Source organism: Hyperolius riggenbachi, chromosome 12 (genome assembly GCF_040937935.1).
Source record: "Hyperolius riggenbachi isolate aHypRig1 chromosome 12, aHypRig1.pri, whole genome shotgun sequence".
NCBI classification, from domain to species: domain Eukaryota; kingdom Metazoa; phylum Chordata; class Amphibia; order Anura; family Hyperoliidae; genus Hyperolius; species Hyperolius riggenbachi.
Genome location: NC_090657.1, coordinates 6643446 through 6670219, shown reverse-complemented (window position 1 = coordinate 6670219; position 26774 = coordinate 6643446). Strand labels below are relative to the sequence as shown.

At 46.4% G+C, this 26774-nt stretch overlaps 1 protein-coding gene across 1 annotated transcript in view; it reads left to right on the top strand.

Annotated features, from left to right (window-relative positions):
• MYO15B (myosin XVB) overlaps positions 1-26774 on the top strand; it is a 201390-nt gene that overhangs the window by 70338 nt on the left and 104278 nt on the right. Inside the window, exons 13-18 of the mRNA XM_068262697.1 lie at positions 12858-12938; positions 13119-13279; positions 13463-13834; positions 16273-16357; positions 20160-20288; positions 21330-21537. Coding sequence (XP_068118798.1) covers positions 12858-12938; positions 13119-13279; positions 13463-13834; positions 16273-16357; positions 20160-20288; positions 21330-21537 — 1036 coding nt within the window. The remainder of the gene's footprint in view (positions 1-12857; positions 12939-13118; positions 13280-13462; positions 13835-16272; positions 16358-20159; positions 20289-21329; positions 21538-26774) is intronic.

The window sequence follows — 26774 nt, the reverse complement described above, 5'->3', positions numbered from 1 at the left end:
ATGTCATATAAACAGAGATGTACACACACCCATGTTATGAATTTACACTTTTATTGCTTAGCCTGAAATGCACAGAAAATAAGTTTAGTAGAATAATTAATAGTAGGACATTTTCTAACAGGCAGTACAGCAGCTGTAATGTATACCAATATCTTTCCACATTATCATACAATGTACACCTTTATGATGGACATATATTTGTACTGCACATGATACTTGTGTATAAATGCCTATCAAACATTCACTAATGCCAGGTACACATGATAAGATTTTCTGGCAGATTTACTGTCAGATCGATTATTTCTAGCATGTCCGATCTGAGTGATTTCCAATCAATTTTCCGTTCACATCTATGGAAAATAGATCGGAAAATCAATGGGAAATCAGATTGGGCATGTTTGAAATAATCGATGTGACAGTAAATCTGCCAGAAATTCTCATTGTGTGTACCTAGCATTAGGTTCTAATTAACTAAACATTTATCTCAGGTTCATCATTTTTGTAATCTCAAAATGTACTATAATGGTCTGACTGTGCACAGCTACCCACTGATCTATGCGTACCATCAAGGTCGGATCTGTACTCTCTACTGCCCAAGGCCACTGTCACCAGCCGCCCCCTTCAGTATAGGCAGCGAGAAGAACCCTCCCCCTTCCCTCTAGTATAGGTAGTCAGATGACTCCTCCCCCTCCCCCACCGTATAGGTAGCCAGATGATTCCTCCCCCTTTCCCTCCAGTATAAGTAGCCAGATGACCCCTCCCCCCTTCCCTCCAGTATAGGTCGCCAGATGACCCCTCCCCCTTCCCTCCAGTATAGGTAGCCAGATGACCCCTCCCCCTTCCCTCCAGTATAGGTAGCCAGATGACCCCTCCCCCCTCCTCTCTAGTATAGGTAACCAGATGAACCCTCCCCCCATCCCTGCAGTATAGGTAGCCAGATGACCCCTCCCCCCTTCCCTCCAGTATAAGTAGCCAGATGACCCTACCCCCTCCTCTCTAGTATAGGTAGCCAGATGAAACCCCCCCCCCCTTCCCTGCAGTATAGGTAGCCAGATGACCCCTCCCCCTTCCCTCCAATATAGGTAGCCAGATGACCCCTCCCCCCTTCCCTCCAGTATAGGTAGCCAGATGACCCCTCCCCCCTTTCCCTCCAGTATAGGTAGCGAGATGACTCCCCCTTCCCCCACCACGTATAGGTAGCCAGATGACTCATCCTCTCTTTCCCTCCAGTATAGGTAGCCAGATGACTCCTCCCTCCCTTCCCTCCAGTATAGGTAGCCAGATGACCCCTCCCCCTTTCCCTCCAGTATAGGTAGCCAGATTACTTCTCCACCCTTTCCCTCTAGTATAGGTAGCCAGATAACTCCTCCCCCTTCCCTCCAGTATAGGTAGCCAGATGACTCCTCCCCCTTTCCCTCCAGTATAGGTAGCCAGATGACCCCTCCCCCTTTCCCTCCAGTATAGGTAACCAGATGACTCCCTTAATTTCTCCTTTTCCCACTTCCACCCCTTTCAGTATAGGTAGCCAGCTCACCTTCACACCGCAGCAGCCATCAGTGTCACTCAAGTCCATAGTCGCCGGCCACAATGCAAACGTGCACAGAGAGCAAGGTGGCTGCTGCACAGGCGGCTAGCAGCAGAGTACCGTGTTAGGCAAGTTTGCAAATGCTGCATAAGTTCAGCCTGCTCCTTTGGTGCCCTTGTTCCTGTGGTGCCCTAGGCCATGGCCTAGGTGGCCTTGGCCTAAGTCCGGCCCTGCGTACCAACGATTGAGAACCTAAGATAGGTAGCATAAGAATTGTGGTTACTGCATGTAAACAGTGGCGTAACTTAGGAGCTGTGGGCCCTGATGCAAGTTTTACATTGGGGCCCCCAACCACTCTACATAACAATTGATACGGCGCACCAAAACCTGCCAATGGCAACTACAGTGTCAGAGGTGCAAGAAGGGGATGGGGAACAGTTTGTTAATGATTACCACTATTCAAAGCATCTATAGAAGTGATTATTATGAGCACAGGACCAATAGAGAGCTAATACTGTAGTTGAGGGAGGGCCCTTTGGGGCCCCTCTGGCCCAAGGGCCCCGATGCGGTCACAACCTCTGCACCCGCTATTGCTACGCCCCTGCATGTAAGCACAAAATTGTGAGCATATTTATTCATTTCTTACCCATATTTTCACAATTCCATTGGACCCTGTCATCACTGCACAATCTCTCTTCCCTGTAAACAGTGCCCCAGCAAGCTCCAAAGTCAGCTAAAAAATCCTTTGCCATCCTTGTACTTACAACAGGACGAAAACTGCCGGGACCTTGTGCAGCCTATTAGGAGACTTATATGTCCCCTCTTAAAGGACACCAGAAGCGAAAATAAACCAATGAAATAAACAATTGTATCTATCTTCCTTCTCCTAAAAATGACTTTTTAAGATATTCCACAGTTTTATTTTATGTTTAAATCTACCACTTAACGACCGCCTAACGCTGATAGGCGTCGGCAGGTCGTAAGTGGTATTACATGGAAACGGCCGCTCGTACGAGCGGCCTTTCCATGTCAGTTCACAAAGGGTGTCTCCGTGAACAGACTGCGAGCTGCCGATCGCGGCTCGCGCACGTAATGTAAACACGCGGGGAAGAAATCCCAGCTGATTACATCATGGAGATCGGCGATCCCCGGCCTCTGATTGGCCGGGGATCGCTGCCGCCTGATAGGCTGAAGCCCATAGCCTGCGGGAGAAGCAGGTATGGGCAGAGAGGGCAGAAATCTCTGCGGAGGAGGGCTTTGAGGAGCCCCCCCCCCGCAAATTACAGAGAGCTGGCAGCGATCAGACCCCCCCAGCAGGACATCCCCCTAGTGGGGAAAAAAGGAGGGAAGTCTGATCGCCATGCTGCAAACCTGATCTGTGCTGTGGGCTGGAGAGCACACGCTGCACAGATCAGGCAAATCAGGCCTGGTCCTTAAGTGGTTCAGTTTTAACTGTTTTATTGCTTTTGCTCAATGACATTCATTGAAGTATGTCAGAGCTAAAATGTATGAATTATTGACCCTTTTTATCTCTTTCCTGCCCTCAGAAGCCATTTTCTGCTAGGAAAGTATTTTAGTGTTGGAATTTCTTATCAGTGAGGGTCACATTGTAGTCACTTCCTGTCGGAGTCAGGACTGAGTCAGCCACTTACATACCTGATATTTAACTCTTTCAGGCAAAGAAAGAAAAAAAAGGAACACGGCATAGTTATTTGTGTGCTAGGCATTGTATATACACATGTCTATCTCATCACGTCACGTCACTTCGGGTATCCTTTAAAGCAGGGGTCCCCAAACGTTTTGGGTCGAGGGCCGGGTCAACATACTTCAGACTGCTGGGGGGCCGGAGTATACATAAAATGATGTAGAAGTCTTTGGCCTCTATTCATAAAACATTACCGCCAGTTTACCGCTCAAAACAGCGGACTTTCCCGACCATTTAGCAAAGTGTGCATTCATAAAAGCTGTTTCCGCATGAAAAGTTACGATTCCCCAGCAGAGCGAAATATTTCCGCCTTGTGCAGTGATTTTATAGATTTATCTAGAAAAAGTAACAAAATGTCCATTCATAAAGATTAGAGGAAGCGGTATGCGGACGGGAAAGACCGCTTCCTCGGATATGGCGAGAAGCATGCGGAATATATACAAGTGAATGGGACAGATCTCCCAAGCAGCAGCAGAGAGAGCAGCGCACGGAGGGACTCTGCCAGCTTTTGTGTTTCCGCAAGGTTACCGCCAGCCTACAGCGGGAAATCTCCACACTGCTATCGCAGCTGGAAACATTTTTATGAATGACCACCCAGGAGTCTAAAATACCGATGCGGTATTTTCCCGCCACAAATTTTTGCTCCACAAATGTTCTATGAATAGAGGCCTTTGTGGGCCAGACAGTGAAGCATACCCAGGTGACACCCTGCAGTCCGATTGGACAGCAGTGTCACCTGATGTGAAATTTGATTGGGGACCAGAGAAATTACTGCTTTCTGGCTTCCATGTGGATGGGTGGTGCCAACGCTGCGATTCTATATGTGAACCACCAATATTTCAAGATTTAGCTGACCGCATCTATATGTAATACATTTTCTTGTGGGGGCCGGTAAAAAAGCCTCAGGGGGCCGAATTCGGCCAGCGGGCCTTAGTTTGAGGACCATTGCTTTAAAGGGACACTTAAATTGTACCAGAGACTAACTAAATTAGATTGAATCGATACTTACCCAGGGCTTCCTCCAGCCCCATAAACAAGTGTGTGTCCCAGGCCATCCTCCCGCGGTCTGCCGTTCAGCGGCAATCAGCCCCAGTAACTTGCTGAGTCGCGTCAGTCCGGGTATACTGGGCATGCACAGGAGGACCACGCATGAGCAGAAGACCCAGACTGGACCCGACAGAGCCTGTTACTGGGGCTGATTGCCTGAACGGCAGACCGCGGGAGGACGGCGTGGGACACACACAGGAGGAAGCCCCGGCTAAGTATCGATTCAATCTATTTGTTAGTGGAATATAACCCAGCATTTCTTCTTTGCTCTAAAAAATTAGTTACAGCATATTCTATACAACCAGCATTTTTTTTACTAGAACAGCATTCAATTAGTTAAACACAGGACTAACAAGTTCCCTGCAGAGAAATCTGGATGCATCCGAAGTGGAGATGTTAATTGGAGATACTTAATTGTATCAAGTGAGGAATGTGACACATTCTCTGACTGTGCAGAAGCTGCTGGACACAGACAGACACTCAAAGCATTTCTGCCTTCAATACATAATGCATAAAACCAGTTATGAATAAAATGCAAAGTCTCAAAGCAAAAAACTGTACTTTGGGAACTTATAATTTCTAAATGAATAATAATAGTTATGCACAAATGCAAATATGATAACCGTATGGAATATAAAAAGTAGTAAAACATGTTTTTATTGAATATTATGTCAGGGTTTTATACAGCATTTACCTGAAAAAAACTGTCCAGTTACTTACCTGGCCCTGGGGCTTTCTCCCGCCCTCTGAAGTCTTTCTGGTCCCTCGCCTCTTGCAAAAACACTTTCTATGTTAAGGAGGCATGTTGGCTGATATTGTTCAGGAGGTGAAGTCCCTGGTCCTCTATTCTGGCAATATTAGCCTGCATGGGGGACAAGGGATTAAAAACACTCACAAAAATGTATAATATAATATACAGATTAGTGAAGCAATAGGCCAGAAGTGATGCATGGTTAGGAAGAAAAGACTCCCACCAAGATATAAAAGCATCCTAAAGCTAATTCGTGTTTTGCATTAAGTAAATATAAATTCACTTGAGTAAGTGAACCCGAGGCAAAAGTGATACGGAGGCTGCAATATTTATTTCTTCTTAAACAATACTAGTTGCCTGGCAGCTCTGCTGATCTATTTGGCTGCAGTAGTGATTGAATCACATCAGAAACAAGCTTGCAGCTAATCTAGTCATATCTGACAATAATGTCATAAACACCTGGGGCTTGATTCACAAAGCAGTGCTAACCTAGTTAGCACGCCTAAAGACTTTGGGCGTGTTAACTAGGGTGCTAACTAGGTTAGCACCGTTTTGAAAATCAACTCGCGCGAAAACTTTTGCGCGCACACAGCGCGGTGCGGGCAAAACGTTGCACTGCGAAGCAACAAAAACAGCGCACCCGATGCACCTATAAGGTCGCATGGGGTGCGACCTTAACGTCATAGTATGCGGTGCAACGTTTTGCGCGCACCGTGCTGTGCGCATGCAAAACTTTTCGCGCAGGACTTTGCACGCAAGTTGTTTTTAGAAGAAGGGTTTTTCACAAGCGTGCTAACAGTTAGCACTGCTTTGTGAATCAAGCCCCTGATCTGCTAATCTAAATGAGTCTTCAAATATTTGATAAATTGGCTCTGCACCTAACTGGACGAATAAACATATAAAAAGTTATAATCTTTCCTAAATATTACCATCTCTTTAAAGGACTTAAGATGCCAAAACCCCCAAAAAGTGAAGTACTTGCATCATGTTTAAATGCACGGAGGACGCCATCCGCTCCCTCCGTGCAGTTCCGCTGGGTCCCCGCAGTGCAGTCGCCCCCCATGCCGCTCCCTCCGTGCAGTTCCGCTGGGTCCCCGCAGTGCAATCGCCCCCCATGCCGCTCCCCGACCCCCAGCCCAGGTCGGGCTCTCCTGCCTCTGCTAATATGCAGCTCTAGGTTACATTTCGTCGGAATTTTGCGGAATCCGACGGTAACATTTCAGTCATCTCAATTGAAACCTCGTTTTTGAAAAATCATAGGCCATGGGATCTAGTGACTGTTCCGCCGGTCATTTTTTTTTTTTTGCAGCAGCAGCAGGAGTTGTCGCGTAGGCCATGGGACCTAGAGGTGGTTCCACGGCGGTCATTATAAGTTTGGTTTGGAGCAGCAGGAGTTGTCGCGTAAGCCATGGGACCTAGAGGTGGTTCCACGGCGGTCATTACAATTTTGGTTTGGAGCAGCAGGAGTTGTCGCGTAAGCCATGGGACCTAGAGGTGGTTCCACGGCGGTCATTACAATTTTGGTTTAGAGCAGCAGGAGTTGTCACCTAGGCCATGGGACCTAGAGGTGGTTCCACGGCGGTCATTACAATTTTTGTTTGGAGCAGCAGGAGTTTTCGTAAGCCATGGGACCTAGAGGTGGTTCCACGGTGGTCATTATAAGTTTGGTTTGGAGCAGCAGGAGTTGTCGTAAGCCATGGGACCTAGAGGTGGTTCCACGGCGGTCATTACAATTTTGGTTTGGAGCAGCAAGAGTTGTCGCGTAGGCCATGGGACCTAGAGGTGGTTCCATGGCGGTCATTACAATTTTGGTTTAGAGCAGCAGGAGTTGTCGCGTAGGCCATGGGACCTAGAGATGGTTCCATGGCGGTCATTACAATTTTGGTTTAGAGCAGCAGGAGTTGTCGCGTAGGCCATGGGACCTAGAGGTGGTTCCATGGCGGTCATTACAATTTTGGTTTGGAGCAGCAGGAGTTGTCACGTAGGCCATGGGACCTAGAGGTGGTTCCATGGCAGTCATTACAATTTTGGTTTGGAGCAGCAGGAGTTGTTGCGTAGGCCATGGGACCTAGAGGTGGTTCCATGGCGGTCATTACAATTTTGGTTTGGAGCAGCAGGTGTTATCGCATAGGCCATGGGACCTAGAGGTGGTTCCACGGCGGTCATTACAATTTTGGTTTGGAGCAGCAGGAGTTGTCGCGTAGGCCATGGGACCTAGAGGTGGTTCCACGGTGGTCATTATAAGTTTGGTTTGGATCAGCAGGAGTTGTCGCGTAGGCCATGGGACCTAGAGGTGGTTCCACGGTGGTCATTATAAGTTTGGTTTGGATCAGCAGGAGTTGTCGCGTAGGCCATGGGACCTAGAGGTGGTTCCACGGCGGTCATTATGAGTTTGGTTTCTAGCAACAGGAGTTGTCGCGTAGGCCATGGGGCCTATACAAAATGGGTGGGATAGCTGAGGTAGCTAGGGAGCTGGTTGCTAACATAGGATTGGTTGGTTTTTGTTAAGACTCTAATTGGTGCTGAAATTCCGATTTTCATGCAGAAATCTTGTTGGTTTCACTTTTAGCTTCTGTCTAGGGTCTTCCTTGTGATTGACTTAAAAAAAATCCGCATTCCGACGGAATTACGCATAGCAATTCCAGAATTCCGTCGGACCACTATAGCAATTCCATTCCGATGCGACGGAACGGAATCGCCAATTTCCAATCGGAATCGCGGAAAAATGAATTCCGTGGAATTCGGTGAGCATCCCTAACCCTAACCTATATTTGCCAATATTGCTATATATTGCAATTTTGAGGCTTCTACTGTAAATATGGACTTAGTATCCAGGTGTCATTTATAAATGGGACCCTGTTTTTTTTGACTTGCTGTAGGAGATGTCAGAGCGCCAGAGGGTGTCAAACAGTAAGGCCCCATTTACACTTAATCAGTTGGTACATGTTTTTTTGATCTCCATAGCAGTGCATTATGAAAAATCTTTCAGAGCAAAACGTGTTTAGTGTGAACTGAGCCATTGGGAAACATGGGCATTACTTTCAAAATGCCCTTTCAGTTATAACTGAGAGCAACTGATTAAAGGAAAGGTTCAGGGAGGGTGGGCAAAAAATAAAAATCCATATCCACTTACCTGGGGCTTCCTCCAGCCGGTGGCAGGCAGGAGGTGCCCTCGCCGCCGCTCCGCAGGCTCCCGGTGGTCTCCGGTGGCGCGCCCGACCTGGCCAGGCCGGCTGCCAGGTCGGGCTCTTCTGCGCTCCAAGGCCCGGAACTTCTGCGTCCCACGCCGGCGCTCTGACGTCATCGGACGTCCTCCGTGCTCTACTGCGCATGCACCGGGAGCCTGCGGAGCGGCGGCGAGGGCACCTCCTGCCTGCCACGGGCTGGAGGAAGCCCCAGGTAAGTGGAATTTGATTTTTATTTTTTGCCCACCCTCCCTGAACCTTTCCTTTAATCAGTTGCTCTCAGTTATAACTGAAAGGGCATTTTGAAAGTAATGCCCATGTTTCCCAATGGCTCAGTTCACACTAAACACGTTTTGCTCTGAAAGATTTTTCATAATGCACTGCTATGGAGATCAAAAAAACATGTACCAACTGATTAAGTGTAAATGGGGCCTTACTGTTTGACACCCTCTGGCGCTCTGACATCTCCTACAGCAAGTCAAAAAAAACAGGGTCCCATTTATAAATGACACACTGCATGCGCAGTAGAGCCCGGAGGACGTCCGATGACGTCAGAGCGCCGGCGTGGGACGCAGAAGTTCCGGGCCTTGGAGCGCAGAAGAGCCCGACCTGGCAGCCGGCCTGGCCAGGTCGGGCGCGCCACCGGAGACCACCGGGAGCCTGCGGAGCGGCGGCGAGGGCACCTCCTGCCTGCCACGGGCTGGAGGAAGCCCCAGGTAAGTGGAATTTGATTTTTATTTTTTACCCACCCTCCCTGAACCTTCCCTTTAAAGCAGGACCCAAACCAAACATTTTTTTAATTCAAAATATTTAGTTGCACCACTCTGACTCTGACCGAGTTTGTACAATAAATGGGCAGAAAATTTGCACGTGTGTATGAGCCTTTAACTCACACTTTATCACTCTTTAAATTACTTAAGTCATGACTTATCTCTCCTTAAAGCGGATCCAAACCAAACATTTTTTTAATACAAAATATTTAGTTGCACCACTCTGACACATACAACGATAAATAAACACTCCTTCCAGCCTATGAGCATTTCACTGCATGCTTTTCACCCTTCTATTTCCATAACTAGGGTTATACAGGTGGCAGCCATTACTTCTGAGCTTAGTAGGAGGTTTTAGATCATGGGTGTGCTTGTCATCAGCTACCCTCCCTCACAGGGGCGTCGTCTATGTGAAATCTCACACAAGCTGAGATCACCTCCCCTGTGACATCATCAGTAGCAGCCTGTGTTTTGTTTTTTATCTCCTCCACCAGTCTGCCGGATTCTGTCCCGGCAATATGAAAGGAAGGGAGGGGTTTCTCCAATAAATGTAAAATATTTTATATTTGTCATCGTGCAGCTGAAAAAAGACTGCTATTTAATATTATAATTTAGAAAAGAGATTTTATTTCTGAAATCTTTGGGTCCACCTAAGGCCCAGTGCACACCAAAAACCTCTAGCAGATCCGCAACGCTAGAGGTTTTGAAGCAGATTTTCAGAGCGATTCTAGGCATGTTTAGAGAGGTTTTCTAAACATGCCTAGTGTTGTTTGGATCATTTTTGTGAAGCAGATTACAAATACTGTTACAGTAAAGCTGTTACTGAGCAGCTTCTGTAACAAATGCCTGGAAAACCGCTGTGATCTAGCGTTTTTCAGAGCAATTTGAGCTTTTCCTATACTTTACATTGAGGCAGAAACGCATCTGCAAAGTGCAAACCACAAAAATGCTGCAGGACCCACGTTTGCAGTTTGCTAAAAACCTCAAACCGCTGTTGTGCACCATCCCATAGAGATACATTAGCCAAGCGGTTTCACAGGCAGAAGCGGTTTTCAAAACGCTACCAAAAACAATTGGTGTGCACCAGGCCTTAGTGTTAATGGGGCCTTAGAGGAGATGATGGCTATGCTGAATAATACAGTGGATACATTTGATGATATTTGGTGCTCCTGGGAGGTGTTGATAATTGTGCAGGACAATGGGCCCCTTATGTAAATTGCATGATCTTCACGGATATTTTGACCCTTTCACAACCATTGGCTTTCATGGTTTGTTTTGTTTTTTACTAAGGCTTCTTACACACAGGGACGTTACAGGCACACGTTAGTGCAGGCTGTAACGCTCCCCCAACGCACAGCAATATAACACAAGTTGGCTGTTCACACTGCCCACGTTGCGTTACATGTAACGCTGCACGTTCTGCTGAAAGTGCAGCATACCATAGCGTTAGAGCGGCTTAAGCCGCGTTAGACTGCTTGCACATGCTCAGTCATGTTGGGGAGGAGCGGAGAGCGGCCAGGCACATGGCTAATTAATATTTACTGCACGTTGTGACGTGCAGTGTTTACTTCCTGGAGCGGCCGCTCTGTGCAGCGATTGGCCAGCGGGACCACATGATGCCGCATGCGCATAAGAGTGCGCATCACGGCATCACGGACGCCAGTGTGAGCTGCACAACGCGGCTCACTCTGACGTCCACATTAGAGAGCACCAGGCGTTGCGTTAGGTGCACGTTATGCGACCTTAACGTAGCACCTAACGCAACGTCTTGGTGTGCAAGTAGCCTAAAACAGTCCCATGAGACTACTTGAACTCTTTCCTGACTGGATGATACTTATGTATGTTTTTATTTCTTATTTTTCACCTCCAGTCATTACACTGTAGACTGGGTTTGTTACATATGTACTTTGTACATTTTTAGCTGATCCATTCTATGTATATGACTGTTTCCCAGGTTTCATTTTCTATTTTATGTTCCTGCTCATTTTGAAAATATAATAAAAATGAATTAAAGATTATTGATTATACTAACCACTTGCCGATCGCGTCACGCCGATGTGCGTGGATGCAGCGGCAGCCCCATGACCGCCTAACGCCGGTTGGGGCGTGGTTGCAGGAGATCTTGCGTGCCGATGTATATATACATTTTTATTTTCTCATCTTAGGTACACTTTAACCCTCTGCCGACCCAGGACCTCTCCACGCCGATCGACGTGAATGGCTAGGGGTAGGGATTGGAGGAGATCGCATGCGTCGATGCGTGCGCATCCCTACTGGAATGATGGAGCTCAGCTCCGCCTTCAGTTTCCCAGCGGCGATCGCAGATAGGAGACTGTTAGAAGGCGAAACCGCCGTCTAATTACCCTGTACAGCGCTGCGATCTATGGCAGCACTGTACAGGGCACAGCCGTGTGACACGGCTATCCCCTATAGAGGCTGGGAAGTGATCGGCTGTCATAGGCTGAAGCCTATATTCATTTGTTTAAGAGAGAACTATTGTCCTTCATAGAAAGTCAAAACACAATCTTGCAGTACAAAACTATGATCAAAAAACTTGATTTATAGTCTAGAGATAAGCGCTACAGTAGGATGTCGGTAAGCACAATAACACTGGGTGATTATTATCTAACAGTTACGAATATACCACTTTACAAGCTTAGTTAAAGTAATGGATAGCGATCCACTTCAATTAGATTCACATATATTCACTCCTCCTCATATATGACAACTGCAGTACACATTAGTTGGTATCACACTCACCCCGTCCAGTTGACCACTATTAGATTGGTCGTGACTCGCTCGTGTGATATCCTGCACCGCGGGGTGAGTGTGATACCAACTAATGTGTACTACAATTGTCATATATGAAGACTGAATATATGTGAATCTAATTGAAGTGGAGTGCTATCCATTACTTTAACAAAAAACTTTATTGACAAAATACAAAGTATTAAAAATCTTTTTCCATTCGTGTCGGTGGTCCTCATGAACATCAAAATCATATTTTCATGAAACCAATAGAGGTATGATCTGGCTTAATGTGATTTGCTTAGATCATTCAGAATTGACTGAACATAGAGATTATTCGGTTTAGGCAACGACACACGTTCGTTTCGGGTTTTCATTTAAACCCTTCATCCGGCCACCATGTATATAAAGAGAATTCCAGGGAGCCCAGTCTGCATCAAAAGCCAGTACTACACGATGTTAAAGGGGCATCTGCACCAATCAGACGTGCACACAACTATCCCAGCAGCAGGTCAAAAAGAACATGCGGCTATACAGGGAAGCCGATGACAGCCAATCACGCTGATTGGCTGGCGGGGGGAGGGAGGGCTGGCGGGGGGAGGGAGGGCTGTCGGGGGGAGGGAGGGCTGTCGGGGGGAGGGAGGGGTGGGGAAAAAAATAGAAAAAAAATAGAGAAATGTATTAATAAAATAATCAAACAAATATTTACACACAGAAAAAAAAAACATATGGGGGCGATCAGACCCCACCAGCAGAGAGCTCTGTTGGTGGGGATAAAGGGGAGGGGATCACTTGTGTGCTGAGTTGTGCGGCCCTGCAGACAGGCCTTAAAGCTGCAGTGGCCTAATTTGAGAAAATTGGCCTGGTCTTTAGGGAGGTTTAACACTGCGGTCCTCGAGGTTAATATATAAAAAATGTGGACTTCGTAGTAACCAAATGGTCTGCTATATGTACCGGTGTCTTAATGTATCTACACGGATTCATGTCTACACAGATTCTAATTCTAAAATAACAAATGAATCAAAGGAAATATGGGGAATGTCATCTAGAATCCATGGAAAGCACTCTAGTTATTTCATCTATTTTTTTTTGTGAAAAATGTAATGTATGTAAATCCTATCTATAGGTTTCACCGGATTTGGAGCAGTCCCCGCGTATTCTATGCCAGCAATGAACGGCATGATGCCAGCAATGAATGGAATGCCAGGTAAGAATAAAAAAGTAGTACTATGATTAGAAGGGTATTGCTTCTATCCCAGACAGGTCCATTTTCCAAAAAGGAGTGTGTATGTCTTTTTTAGTAAGCAATCAAGTTACAAGCTTTGCACATTGTCATTTTGTACTTTTGCTGTGGTGATTTTCTGGAAGTAACTCATATGTATCACAGGTATGATGGCCCAGCCAATGATGCCTCAAATGATGCCTCAAATGATGCCTCAGATGATGCCTCAGGCAATGGCTGTACCTCAGCCGATGATGCCCGCGGTAGACCCGGCCCAGTTAGCTGCCCAGCAACAAGCATTCATTCAGCAACAGGCCCTGCTTTTGGTATGTGTATTCTTTTTGTTGTGTTTGTTTTTTGCATATAGGATTTATGAAGCACCACGATCTTCTTTGCTGTTGTTTATATTTCCTTTTTCCATTTTCTAATTGTAGAATACTCAATTCTGTAGGGTTTCCATTACAATATGTTATTTCTTGATCGTCTTTTGTTTATAATTTATTTTCCAGGCCCAACAAATGACACTTCAGGCCACAATGCTGTCCCAGCAGCAAGTTCATCAAGATCCTCCACGTCAGAACAGAGACCGTTCTCCTCCTGCACATAAACCTGCTCCTAGGCCTCTACCTAAACCTGCACCTGCTCCAGCAAGAAAGCCAGAACCTACTGTACCTCCAGCTCCCTCCCAACCCCCAGCTCCTGCCCCACCCCCAGCTCCTGCCCAGCCCCCAGCTCCTGCTCCACCCCCAGCTCCTGCCCCAGCTTCAGCTCCTGCACCACCACCGGCACCTGCACCTACACCAGCTGCACCTGCACCTCCACCTGCTCCTCAGCCATCACCCCAGAAAACTATTTTTGAGGACCAGGATCTAATAGACGGGGTAATGTATGCAGTATAAAATAAAATCATAGAAAGAAGTGAAAAATGTTTAGCCTAATGTACCTAGCTACAATTCAATAATGAATGTGCATTGCACTGTGGCTGCAGAAATGTACTTTCCACCATATATAATGTTGGCTACAGGCTGCAGATGATATGGAAATAAGATAGCATTGCTTCTGCTTCTTTACTCTATACATAGCATTGCTCACACAATTTCTGTACAAATGTGCAATTTAGAGCAAACCTAAACCAAGAGGAATATAGAAAACTACCATTGTTGACCTCGACTAATGCTGCCTGCTCCCTTAGGCCTAATTATACAAAAAAAACAATCACCAAAGCTGCGTATTCACCGTGTGATGGCTACTGCGACATCCCCTTGACAACGATTATCAGCAACGCCTCTTCCTGGTGGCGGGTGTGTACGACGTCACTCGATGCTACCCACCGGGAGCGAACGAGACTTCAACGATCGCAGTACTTTGCGCAGAAGTCGTCAGATCTTAGCGATCCGATACGCCATTACGGGCGTTATTGCGGTGCAATGCTAAGCAACTTTTGCATGGTTGTGCGTCTGAACCCACGTCGGAAACGATCGCTCCGCGCTCAAAAAATCGTCGGCCGTCGGGAAAATCATTGGGAAAATAGCGACGTGGGTACATAGCTTAAATAAATATACTGGTTGAACTGGTTTAAATTTATACTGGTTAAACTTGATGGACGTATGTCTTTTTTCAACCACAATAACTATGTAAATATGCATTTTTGCTCAAAATTGCTCTAAAAATAATGCAGACTGCACGTTTTCAATTTTTGAAAAATTGAAATGCTGTTGTGAGAACACCCTCATAGGGTAACACTGCTCTAATGGTTGATGGGCCAACAGAGCGCAATCGCTCACGGTGTATACAAGCCCTTATTACTGACTGAATATGAGAATGCTGATCAGGGGTTCTAAGCCCATTAGCTGCATTCTTGTAGATATTTGATTCACATTCTGCTGCTGTATTACAACCAGGCAACTAGTCTCTTTTAAAGCCATAATACAATCTGACATTTTTTAACGGAGTAAACAGCACATTTTTAAACTTTTTGAACAGGAATAATTAGAAAGTCACACCGTTGTTTTGCATTGCACATGTGTAGCTTTTGCAATAAATATATTATAGAATACCTGCTGGTTGGCTTCTGTAGTTCCTTCTTGGTGAACAGAATGGGAGGTCCATCACCACAGCAGAGCAGATAATCTGGCCCAGCCACTTCCTCCAAAAGAGTTTTTTTGCCATTTAGAAGGCTTGGACCCAACCCCCTACTATTTCTGGTTAGGATGTTTCCAAACCACAAATAGTAGGGGGTTGGGCCCAAGACTTCTTCCCCAAAAGCTCCATTAATGATGGTTGCCCTACATTCAGCAACCCCAAAACTGCAAGAACAAACAAATCTTTTTTCCCAGTAAAGTTTCAACACACGCAGTAAAAGCGGTTTTTAATTGTCCTTGTTGGGCCACAGGTTGTTAGGAAAATCATAACTAAGAAGAGGATAGTTAAATATAACAAGCTGGTGGTTACCATTCTGTGTATCCTAGAACCTAGGTTCTCAACGTGTGGTACACATACCCCAGGGGGTACTTCTGATGGTTCCAGGGGGTACTCAGGCTTGATATATTTAACCAAGATTAACAAATTTAGACTTTTAGAAAATAAACGATAAATTAAATTAAAGCCACTTATCATGTACTACAATGAGTTTTGAATCAGGATGATACCATTTATTGGCTAACTTAGCGATGAGTAAACAGCGAGCTTTCGGCTTATAAAAAGCCTTCGTCGGACTGGTTCCCAACAAACACTGAGAAACACAGCACAGTTTTGGTCAGGGACCAGTCCGATGAAGGCTTTTTATAAGCCGAAAGCTCGCTGTTTACTCATCGCTAAGTTAGCCAATAAATAGTATCATCCTGATTCATAACTCCTTGCTTTTACTGATGGCTAACACGGTACAACACTCTACTGCTTCTACATGTACTACAATTAAATGTATACTTGCCAAGGAGTACTTATGATAATGTTCATTATGCCAGGGGGTACGTGGTGAGTACAGGGTTTTAAAATGGGTACATGCCAATAAAATGTTGAGAAACTCTGTCCTAGAAGAACTGGCACATAAAGTACTGGGGGAAATATAAATGAATAGATAAAGAGCATTTAGAACTTGTAATCATTTTGATTGGGCTTGGTCTGCGCTGTTGCAATCAGTAAAAACAGACCCTGGCATGTTATAGTTATGATCACGGTTTCCACTTAAAATACTGTTTTAATGTATTGGTTGCTGTTTAATGCTTTAACAAAATCATGCTGCCATGAAATCCCATTTACCATCTGTATTTTCAAAGCGAAGAGAATATTGGTATAATGACATACTGCTTGTGTCTGTTAGGGATACTGGGATCAAATGGATGAAGCTGAGTATTCTTATCAGAGGAAAACTTTCCAGGAGAAAAGACAGTTTTTCCAAAAGATGGGTAAGTCAGTGAGAACATATAACGTATACAGGTTAAAGGGAAGCTTAAAGTGGATCCGAGATAAACTTTTGCTCATTGCATAATTGTGTTCATTTCATATAGTTTATAGGGCATTCCTCAAGCCAAATACTTTTTTGTTTTGTTTTAATACTCTAATTCCCTATAAACTAAACAAGCCTCGCCCACAGCTCCTTTTGTGCCTTGGCACTGTAACAAGGGCTTATGGGAGCTCAGTCTGGGCAGGAGGAGGCTACTAGCCAGAGATTTCAGAGGCAGAGGGGAGGAGGGAGGAGGAGAGGAGACTGAATTTACACACAGGCAAGCTGATAGCATCTCCAGCCCTCAACCTGTGACAATGTGACAAACAGAACATGGCTGCCCTCATTGTATCACAGGAATAAATAATCATAAACTTTTGAAGCTGTTTGCAGCTAGATATGCCGTGTAAACTATCTAAACTTTAGATAAGATATATTGGGCTCGATTCACAAAGCGGTGCTAACCCAGTTAGCATGCCTAAAAGACTTTAGGCATGATAACCATTGCACCACTCTGGTGAAAAGCCAGTTTAGGTGTGATAAGTTTAGGCATGATAAGTTTAGGTGTGATAAGTTTAGGCATGCTAAGTTTAGATAAGTTTAGATCGCTTGCAAAGTCCCGCACGCAAAGCAGTGCCATTAAACTTTATACAAAGTGCACCAGTCTTTGCTAGAGTAAAACTTTTGATCAGCTGTGCACTGCGGTGCTAACGCAGTTGGCGCTTAAACTTAGCATGCCTAAACTTATCACACCTAAACTTATCATGCCTAAACTTATCACACCTAAACTTATCACACCTAAACTTATCATGCCTAAACTGAGTTTAGGCATGATAAAGTGCTTTTCACCAGGGTGCTAACTGTTAGCACCGCTTTGTGAATCAGGCCCATAGACAAGTTACTTGTTATAGTAAATGTTTTTCATCTCGGATACGCTTTAAGTGACATGTGACATGATGCTTTTCTTATTTATCTGCCTGAAAGAGTTCATTCTCAGCTATGCAACAGTTTCCCTCCAGTCGGGACTCAGTCAAGATATAGGGCCTGATTCACAAAGCGGTGCTAACAGTTAGCACCGTGGTGAAAAGCCCTTTATCACGCCTAAACTCTGTTTAGGCATGATAAGTTTAGGTGTGATAAGTTTAGGTGTGATAAGTTTTTAGGTGTGATAAGTTTAAGCACCAACTGGGCTAGCACCGCAGTGCACAGCTGATCAAAAGTTATGCGCTAGCAAAGTCTGGTACACTGTGCATAGAGTTTAATGGCGCTGCTTTGCGTGCGGGACTTTGCGCGCAATCTAAACTTATCTAAACTTATCATGCCTAAACTTATCATGCCTAAACTTATCATGCCTAAACTGAGTTTAGGCATGATAAAAATGGTTATCACGCCTAAAGTCTTTAACTGAGTTATCACCGCTTTGTGAATCGAGCCCATAGTGTCCCTTACTGATAAGGAATTAACCTGCTGGGCGATCTGGACGAGCTCAGCTCGTCCAGTACCGCCGGAGCCTGCCGCTCGGGCCCTGCTGGGCCGATTTGGCTCAAATAAAAAGCAGCACACGCAGCCGGCACTTTGCCAGCCGCGTGTGCTACCTGATCGCCGCTGCAGCGCGGTGATCCGCCGCATGCAGCGGCGAAAGAGGGTCCCCCCAGCCACCTGAGCCCAGCGTAGCCGGAACAAAAAGTTCCGGCCAGCGCTAAGGGCTGGATCGGAGGTGGCTGACGTCATCCGGAGTGCCCTCTAGTGGGCTTTCAGTTGACTGCATGAAATAGTTTTTTTTTTATTAAAAAAAACCCTCCCGCAGCCTCCCTGGCGATCTTAATAGAACGCCAGGGAGGTTAAAGGCCTGTATCCACAATGCGATTTTCCTGACAGTTTTTACAACGATCATTGATACTTTGAGCAACAAATGATCGTTTCCATGATCTCGCGACGTGGGTACAGCAGGCACACAATTACGAGAACGTCATTTAGTGTCACACAACAATAATGACTGTCACAGTCGATCGGATCTTTAAAATCCCCAACGACAAGTGCCATGATTGCTTGACTTCCTGTTTGTGCCTGTGTTGTGCTGTCATGTGATGTTGCGTGTACCCGCCGGCTGGAAGATGGATCGCGGTACGATGGTCGTGAGGGGGACATCACTGGATCCATTTTCCTCTGTCGGGTGGTGAATATCAGTTTTACAGCTATAAAATACTTTGCTCTCAGACGCCCAGTTCTCTACCAGGAGGGGATAGATAAAAAAGGTCAATACTTTCCTATATTTGAGAACTCTAATATGGATACAAACTGTTTCATTAGTCATAACTATAAATCTGCTATATAAAGTTTTTAAACATAACATAAAACATCTCTAAAAGTAATTTTTAGAAGTAGGAAGATTGATTCAATATTTATCTTATCAGTTCATTTTCACTTAAAGAGAAACTCCGACCAAGAATTGAACTTTATCCCAATCAGTAGCTGATACCCCCTTTTACATGAGAACTCTATTCCTTTTCACAAACAGACCATCAGGGGGCGCTATATGGCTGATATTGTGGTGAAACCCCTCCCACAAGAAACTCTGAGTACCATGGTCCTGGCAGTTTCCTGTCTGTGAACCTTGTTGCATTGTGGGAAATAGCTGTTTACAGCTGTTTCCAACCGCCAAAAAAGCATGCAGCAGCTACATCACCTGCCAACAGTAAAAATGTCACCATGTGATAAATGTCAGAATGTAAATCAGGGAGAGGAAAGACTTTACAAAGGGCAAACACTGACAAAATCATTTATACATATATATTGTAAAAATGAAGCACTTTTTTTATTACATTATTTTCACTGGAGTTCCTCTTTAATGTGTACCAGAGCTGTGTGAAATCAAAGAATCAATACTTACCCAGGGCTTCCTCCAGCCCCATAAGCATGTGTGAGTCCTTCGCTGTCCTTCCGCGGTCTGCAATTCAGCCAGGATCAGCCCCAGTAATAGGCTCAGTCGCGTCAGTCGTGGCTTTCTGTGGGACCTCCCACGCATGCGCAGAAGACCACGACTGACTTGACTGAGCCTATTACTGGAGCTGATTGTGGCTGAACGGCAGAACGCGGGAGGATGGGGAGGGACTCAGACATGCTTATGGGGCTGGAGGAAGCCCTGGGTAAGTATTGATTCTTTGACTTTACACAGCTCTGGTTTCCTTTAAAGAGAACCCGAGGTGGGTTTGAAGAATATTATTTGCAAACAGAGGCTGGATCTGCCTATACAGCCCAGCCTCTGTTGCTATCCCAAACCCCCCTGAGGTCCCCCTGCACTCTGCAATCCCTCATAAATCACAGCCACGCTGCTGACAAACAGATTGTCAGAGCTGGCTGTGTTTATCTCTATAGTGTCAGTCTGCTGCTCTCCCCGCCTCCTGCAGAACTCTAGTCCCCGCCTTTATTCCTTCCCTCCCTGCTGATTGGAGGGAAGGGACGGGGGCAGGGACCGGAGCTATGCAGGAGGTGGGGGAGCAGCTGAGACTGACACTACAGATGTAAACACAGCCTCACAGCACGGCTGTGATTTATGAGGGATTGCAGAGTGCAGGGGGACCTTAGTGGGGTTTGGGATAGCAACAGAGCCTGGGCTGTATAGGCAGATCCAGCCTCTGTATGCAGATAACATTCTTCAAACACACCTCGGGTTCTCTTTAAGTTTCACTTTAAGTCTCAATGATTTAATGTATATTTAAATGAATTTTTTTTCCAACTTTTCATCTAATGTATTTATATTATAGCGGCTCAAGGGATTCGAGTAAAATCTGTGAAGCCTCCTTCTAAAATCCTGCTACCGACTCCCGCAGCATTACCGGAAAGTGACAGCGAGGAGGAACCGCCAGAGCCCCCAGAACCTGAGCCGCAGCCAGGTCAGTAACCAACGCCAAGCAAATCGTACAATGTTTATAAGACCATAAACGTTGGAGAAGATAAATGGGTGCATATAAAGAATGGTCTGTACTCAGATTATGATAAAAGTGTTAAAGAGAACCTGAACTGAAAATAAACATAAATACATCATACTTACCTCCTGTGTAGTCTACTCCTCAAGCTCTTTCTCCTCTCCTGCGTCCCATCTGACCACTGTGATCAATGCAATTCTCTGCCCTCCATTTTAAAAATGGCCATTACCCCCAAACAGCTTCCTGGTCAGCACACTGTTACACTGTAATATCACCCACTTGAGCCATTGGGAAGCATGGACATTACCTTGCACAATTAGTTGTAACTGACAGCTGCTGATATATAACTGACAGCAACTGGTATATTTCAGTTCTGACAAAATATTGTCAGAACTGGAAGGGATCACTGTAAGAAGGAAATGGTGAGCTTCTGAGAGGAGCGGACGGTGAGGTAAGTATGTAATATTCATTTGTAGCTACATCATGTGTTTATTTTACATAATTTTACTCGCTTCAGGTTCCCATTAAGGTGGCCATACTGTACATCAGGCGACTTGGCGGACAATCGACCATCTGATTTGATTATTATAATCAGAATCGGATGAAAATCGGTGCCACCAAGTTAATGCGCGATCGACAATGCCACTGATTTCAGGCCGATATTGGTCGCATTAATCGGTCGGACATGCTGCAAGATGTAGAGCTGACTTGCTAAATCGGGTGTGCGGCAGTAACAGCGACAATATCTGGACGAGCGACAAATGCAACAAAACCCCTGATGCTGACTGGCGGTGGATGGGGCATCATAAGATCGATTCCTGACTGATTTCAGCATAAAACTGATCGGGAATCGGCCTGTGGTGTACGGGCAGCTGACAGATCTCTCTCTAATTAGATTCCATTAGAGAGAGATTTGTCTCTTGGTCGAGTCTGCCCATCATCAATAGATATATGGCTACCTTCAGTATAAGGATTTCTTGGATAATCGTTTCTGTTCTGTGCTTCTAGAAATACCAACCCCAAAGATACCACCAATCATACCTCCTCCTGCTCCTGTCCCTTCACCAAAGGAACCTGAAAGTCCAGAAAAGGAGTCAAAGAAAGGAGCGGTTGTAAAAGGAGCTCCGAAACCTCAACCCAGTCAGCAGATACGAGATATCATCAAGATGTATCAGAACCGTCCTCAGAGTGAGCCGCAACCCTATGAGCCTGTCAGGTGAGGCACCACAGCATTGCACATTAAAGAGACAATAGTTCCAGATGGTAATTACTCAACATGGATGACGTGTTTACATGTAGATTTCTCAAGTAGTCCAATGAATAGTTAAGCCCGCTTCACATTAGCTTTTAGCAGCTGATCCAGCCGTACGGTTCCGTTGTCCGTTCCGCTGAACGGACAAAAAAATGCTGCATAACCTAATTTTGCGGACCGTTGTGCCCAGCGGAGCGGACGTGGAAGGTTTTGCAGCACGATAGGAAACGAAAGAAAACGTCCGATTTTACAGCACACTAGCTGTAACAACGGACCGCTTTCCAGGATCCACATGGCCGGATCCGTACTTCCGGATCCGCAAAAAAACGCAGATGTGAACGGGGCCTAAGACATACACCCTGAGATTGATATTTGGGGGAACCTGAACTAGACTTAAACTGGCAGGCAAGTTGCACAAACTTTGTTCCACAATGAAAATACGTGATGGAATGTATTCATGTGGAAAAGTAATTCACTTCATTTTGTTTCTGTCTTGCTTTAGTCAGTATTTTTAGTAATATACAGTTCACCTTATTCTCAAAATCAGATTTTTCTCTTTCCTCATATATATATAAAAAAATCTCTGTAACTTTATGGAAGGTAAAATGGTTATATTTGAATACATCAGTATTGGGTAATAGTCCTTTTGCAGGTATATTGCAGAATCTCCTAAGGTAGAAAATGGAAAGAGGTATCAAATACAATATTTAAAGGGTTTAAAAGGCTCACCTTCCATTAGAACATATATTATTATTTAGTATTTATATAGCGCCAACATCTTCCGCATCCCTTTACACAGTATATAGTCTTGTAACTAACCGCTAGTGTTGGGCGAACATCTAGATGTTCGGGTTCGGGCCGAACAGGCCGAACATGGCCGCGATGTTCGGGTGTTCGACCCGAACTCCGAACATAATGGAAGTCAATGGGGACCCGAACTTTTGTGCTTTGTAAAGCCTCCTTACATGCTACATACCCCAAATTTACAGGGTATGTGCACCTTGGGAGTGGGTACAAGAGGAAAAAAAAAATTAGCAAAAAGAGGTTATAGTTTTTGAGAAAATCGATTTTAAAGTTTCAAAGGGAAAACTGTCTTTTAAATGCGTGAAATGTCTGTTTTCTTTGCACAGGTAACATGCTTTTTGTCGGCATGCAGTCATAAATGTAATACATATAAGAGGTTCCAGGAAAAGGGACCGGTAACGCTAACCCAGCAGCAGCACACGTGATGGAACAGGAGGAGGGTGGCGCAGGAGGAGAAGGCCACGCTTTGTGAGACACAACAACCCAGGCCTTGCATGAGGACAAGAAGCGTGTGGATAGCATGCTTTGTACCGCCATGCAGTCATAAATGTAATAAAGATAAGTGGTTCAATAAACAGGGACCGGCAACGCTAACCCAGCAGCAGCAGGCGTGATGAAACAGGAGGAGGCGCAGGAGGAGAAGGCCACGCTTTGTGAGACACAACAACCCAGGCCTTGCATGAGGACAAGAAGCGTGCGGATAGCATGCTTTGTACCGCCATGCAGTCATAAATGTAATAAAGATAAGTGGTTCAATAAATAGGGACCACGCGGCAACGCTAACCCAGCAGCAGCAGACGTGATGGAACAGGAGGAGGCGCAGGAGGAGAAGGCCACGCTTTGTGAGACACAACAACCCAGGCCTTGCATGAGGACAAGAAGCGTGCGGATAGCATGCTTTGTACCGCCATGCAGTCATAAATGTAATAAAGATAAGAGGTTCCATAAACAGGGACCACGCGGCAACGCTAACCCAGCAGCAGCAGACGTGATGGAACAGGAGGAGGCGCAGGAGGAGAAGGCCACGCTTTGTGAGACACAACAACCCAGGCCTTGCATGAGGTACCGCCATACAGTCATAAATGTAATAAAGATAAGTGGTTCAATAAACAGGGACCACGCGGCAACGCTAACCCAGCAGCAGCAGACGTGATGGAACAGGAGGAGGCGCAGGAGGAGAAGGCCACACTTTGTGAGACACAACAACCCAGGCCTTGCATGAGGTACCGCCATGCAGTCATAAATGTAATAAAGATAAGTGGTTCAATAAACAGGGACCACGCGGCAACGCTAACCCAGCAGCAGCAGACGTGATGGAACAGGAGGAGGCGCAGGAGGAGAAGGCCACGCTTTGTGAGACACAACAACCCAGGCCTTGCATGAGGACAAGAAGCGTGCGGATAGCATGCTTTGTACCGCCATGCAGTCATAAATGTAATAAAGATAAGTGGTTCAATAAACAGGGACCACGCGGCAACGCTAACCCAGCAGCAGCAGACGTGATGGAACAGGAGGAGGCGCAGGAGAAGAAGGCCACGCTTTGTGAGACACAACAACCCAGGCCTTGCATGAGGACAAGAAGCGTGCGGATAGCATGCTTTGTACCGCCATGCAGTCATAAATGTAATAAAGATAAGAGGTTCCATAAACAGGGACCGGCAACGCTAACCCAGCAGCAGCAGCAGCACACGTGATAGAACAGGAGCAGGCGCAGGAGGAGAAGGCCATGCTTTTTGAGACACAACAACCCAGGCCTTGCATGAGGACAAAAAGCGTGCGGATATAGCAGCAATGCTTTTTGCCGCCATGCAGTCATAAATGTAATACAGATGAGAGGTTCAATAAACAGGGACCGGAAACGCTACACCATCCCAGATGTTCATTGGTCATGTTACTTGGTTGGGGTCCTGGAGTGTTGCGTAGTCATTTCCAATCCAGGATTGATTCATTTTAATTTGAGTCAGACAGTCTGCATTTTCTGTGGAGAGGCGGATACGCCGATCTGTGACGATGCCTCCGGCAGCACTGAAACAGCGTTCCGACATAACGCTGGCTGCCGGGCAAGCCAGCACCTCTATTGCGTACATTGCCAGTTCGTGCCAGGTGTCTAGCTTCGATACCCAATAGTTGAAGGGTGCAGATGGATTGTTCGACACAGCTACGTCATCTGACATGTAGTCCTTGACCATCTTCTCCAGGCGATCGGTGTTGGAGGTGGATCTGCACGCTTGCTGTTCAGTGGGCTGCTGCTGCATGGGTGTCAGAAAATTTTCCCACTCCAAGGACACTGCCGATACCATTCCCTTTTGGGCACTAGCTGCGGCTTGCGTTGTTTGCTGCCCTCCTGGTCGTCCTGGGTTTGCGGAAGTCAGTCTGTCGGCGTACAACTGGCTAGAGGAGGGGGAGGATGTCAATCTCCTCTCTAAAGTCTCCACAAGGGCCTGCTGGTATTCTTCCATTTTGACCTGTCTGACTCTTTCTTCAAGCAGTTTTGGAACATTGTGTTTGTACCGTGGATCCAGAAGGGTATAAACCCAGTAATTGGTGTTGTCCAGAATGCGCACAATGCGTGGGTCGCGTTCAATGCAGTCTAGCATGAATTGAGCCATGTGTGCAAGAGTCCTACCAGAATCCTCATCATCCTCTTGTGAGCGTTGTGATAGTTGTTGTGATGCATCATAGTCGTCACCTTCCTCCTGGTCTGCTTCTGCTGACCATTCGCGCTGAATTGTGGAAGTCCAACGTGCACCGCTCTGGCCCTCGTCAGTGGTGGCATGAAATTCCTGCTCCAACTCCAGCTGTTCCTCCTCCTCTTCTTCGTCATAGCTGCTGGGGCCAGCGTTCCCTGAGGCGGATGGCCTGATGTTGGTACCATCACGCTGATCGTTTTCTCCTTCAGATTCCCCCAGTTGCATCATGACAGCTGTTTCCTTGATTTTCAACATTGACCTCTTCAGTAAACACAGCAGTGGTATGGTAATGCTGACTGAAGAGTTGTCACTGCTCACAAGCAACGTGGATTGCTCAAAATTTTGGAGGACTTGGCAGAGGTCCAACATGTTGGCCCAATCGGATCCACAGAAGCTTGGCAGCTGTCCGGATGCGCCTCGGTACTGCGCCGTCATGTACTGGACCACTGCACTCTTCTGCTCACAAAAGCGTGCTAGCATGTGCAGCGTAGAATTCCAGCGCGTAGGGACATCACACAGCAAGCGATGGTGGGGGAGATTGAAGCGCTCCTGCATCTTGGCGAGTGCCCCCGAAGCAGTACTGGAATTTCTACAATGTTTGGCCACTCGACGCACCTTCAACAGAAGATCTGCCACGCCTGGGTATGTCCTCAGGAACCGCTGAACTACTAGGTTCATCACGTGCGCCAGGCAAGGGATGTGTGTCAGCTTAGCCAACCTTAAAGCGCGAATGAGATTACTCCCATTATCACACACAACCATGCCCGGTTTCAAGTCCAGCGGTGCCAGCCACAAATCCGTCTGTTCCTTTATTCCCTTCCAAATTTCCTCCCCTGTGTGCTGCTTATCCCCAAGGCAGATCAGCTTCAGCAACGCTTGCTGACTGCTTCCACGATCCTACTGCTGCTGGGTTAGCGTTTCCGGATGAGGTACAGCTTTGAGATGCGTTGGAGGAGAAGGAGTCAGAGAGGTAGGTGCTGCTGTTGTTATCCAGTGGGAGGGACGGCGGTGCAGCTGTTTGCGGCGTGGGCAACACCCGCGCCGTAGCAGGTGAGGAATCGCTGCCAGGCTCCACAAGGTTCACCCAGTGCGCGGTAAGGGAGATGTATCGACCCTGTCCGAACGCACTCGTCCAAGTGTCAGTGGTGAGGTGAACCTTGCAGGCAACGGCATTCTTCAAGCTTCGGGTTATTTTGCTGACCACGTGCTCATGCAACTCAGGCACTGCAGAGCGCGCAAAGTGGTAGCGGCTGGGAACCACGTAACGTGGGATGGCCACTGACATCATGCCCTTGAAGCTGTTTGTCTCCACCACTCGATATGGCAGCATTTCGCAGGCCAGAAGCTTGGCTATGCTGGCTGTTACTGCCACGGCCCGGGGGTCATTTGCTGGCAATTTCCTCTTGCGCTCAAACATCTCCGACACAGACAACTGAACCGTAGCGCTGCACACGGAAGGGCTGTTGGTTGTTGTGTTTGATGAACACTGGGAGACCTCAAGAGCACTACTCCGGAAAGTGACAGTGTCAGCGTCGTCTGATGTTTGTGAATGTTGTGAACCACGCAATGGCTGGGCTACTGCTGCTGCTGAGGCGGGTCTGGTGGTGAGTCTGGTGAACCCAAGGGAGGCAGTGTTGCTGGTACCCTGTCCTGCCGCGTTTGCCCACAGAGTGGGATGTTTGGATAGCATGTGGCGGCTCATGCTGG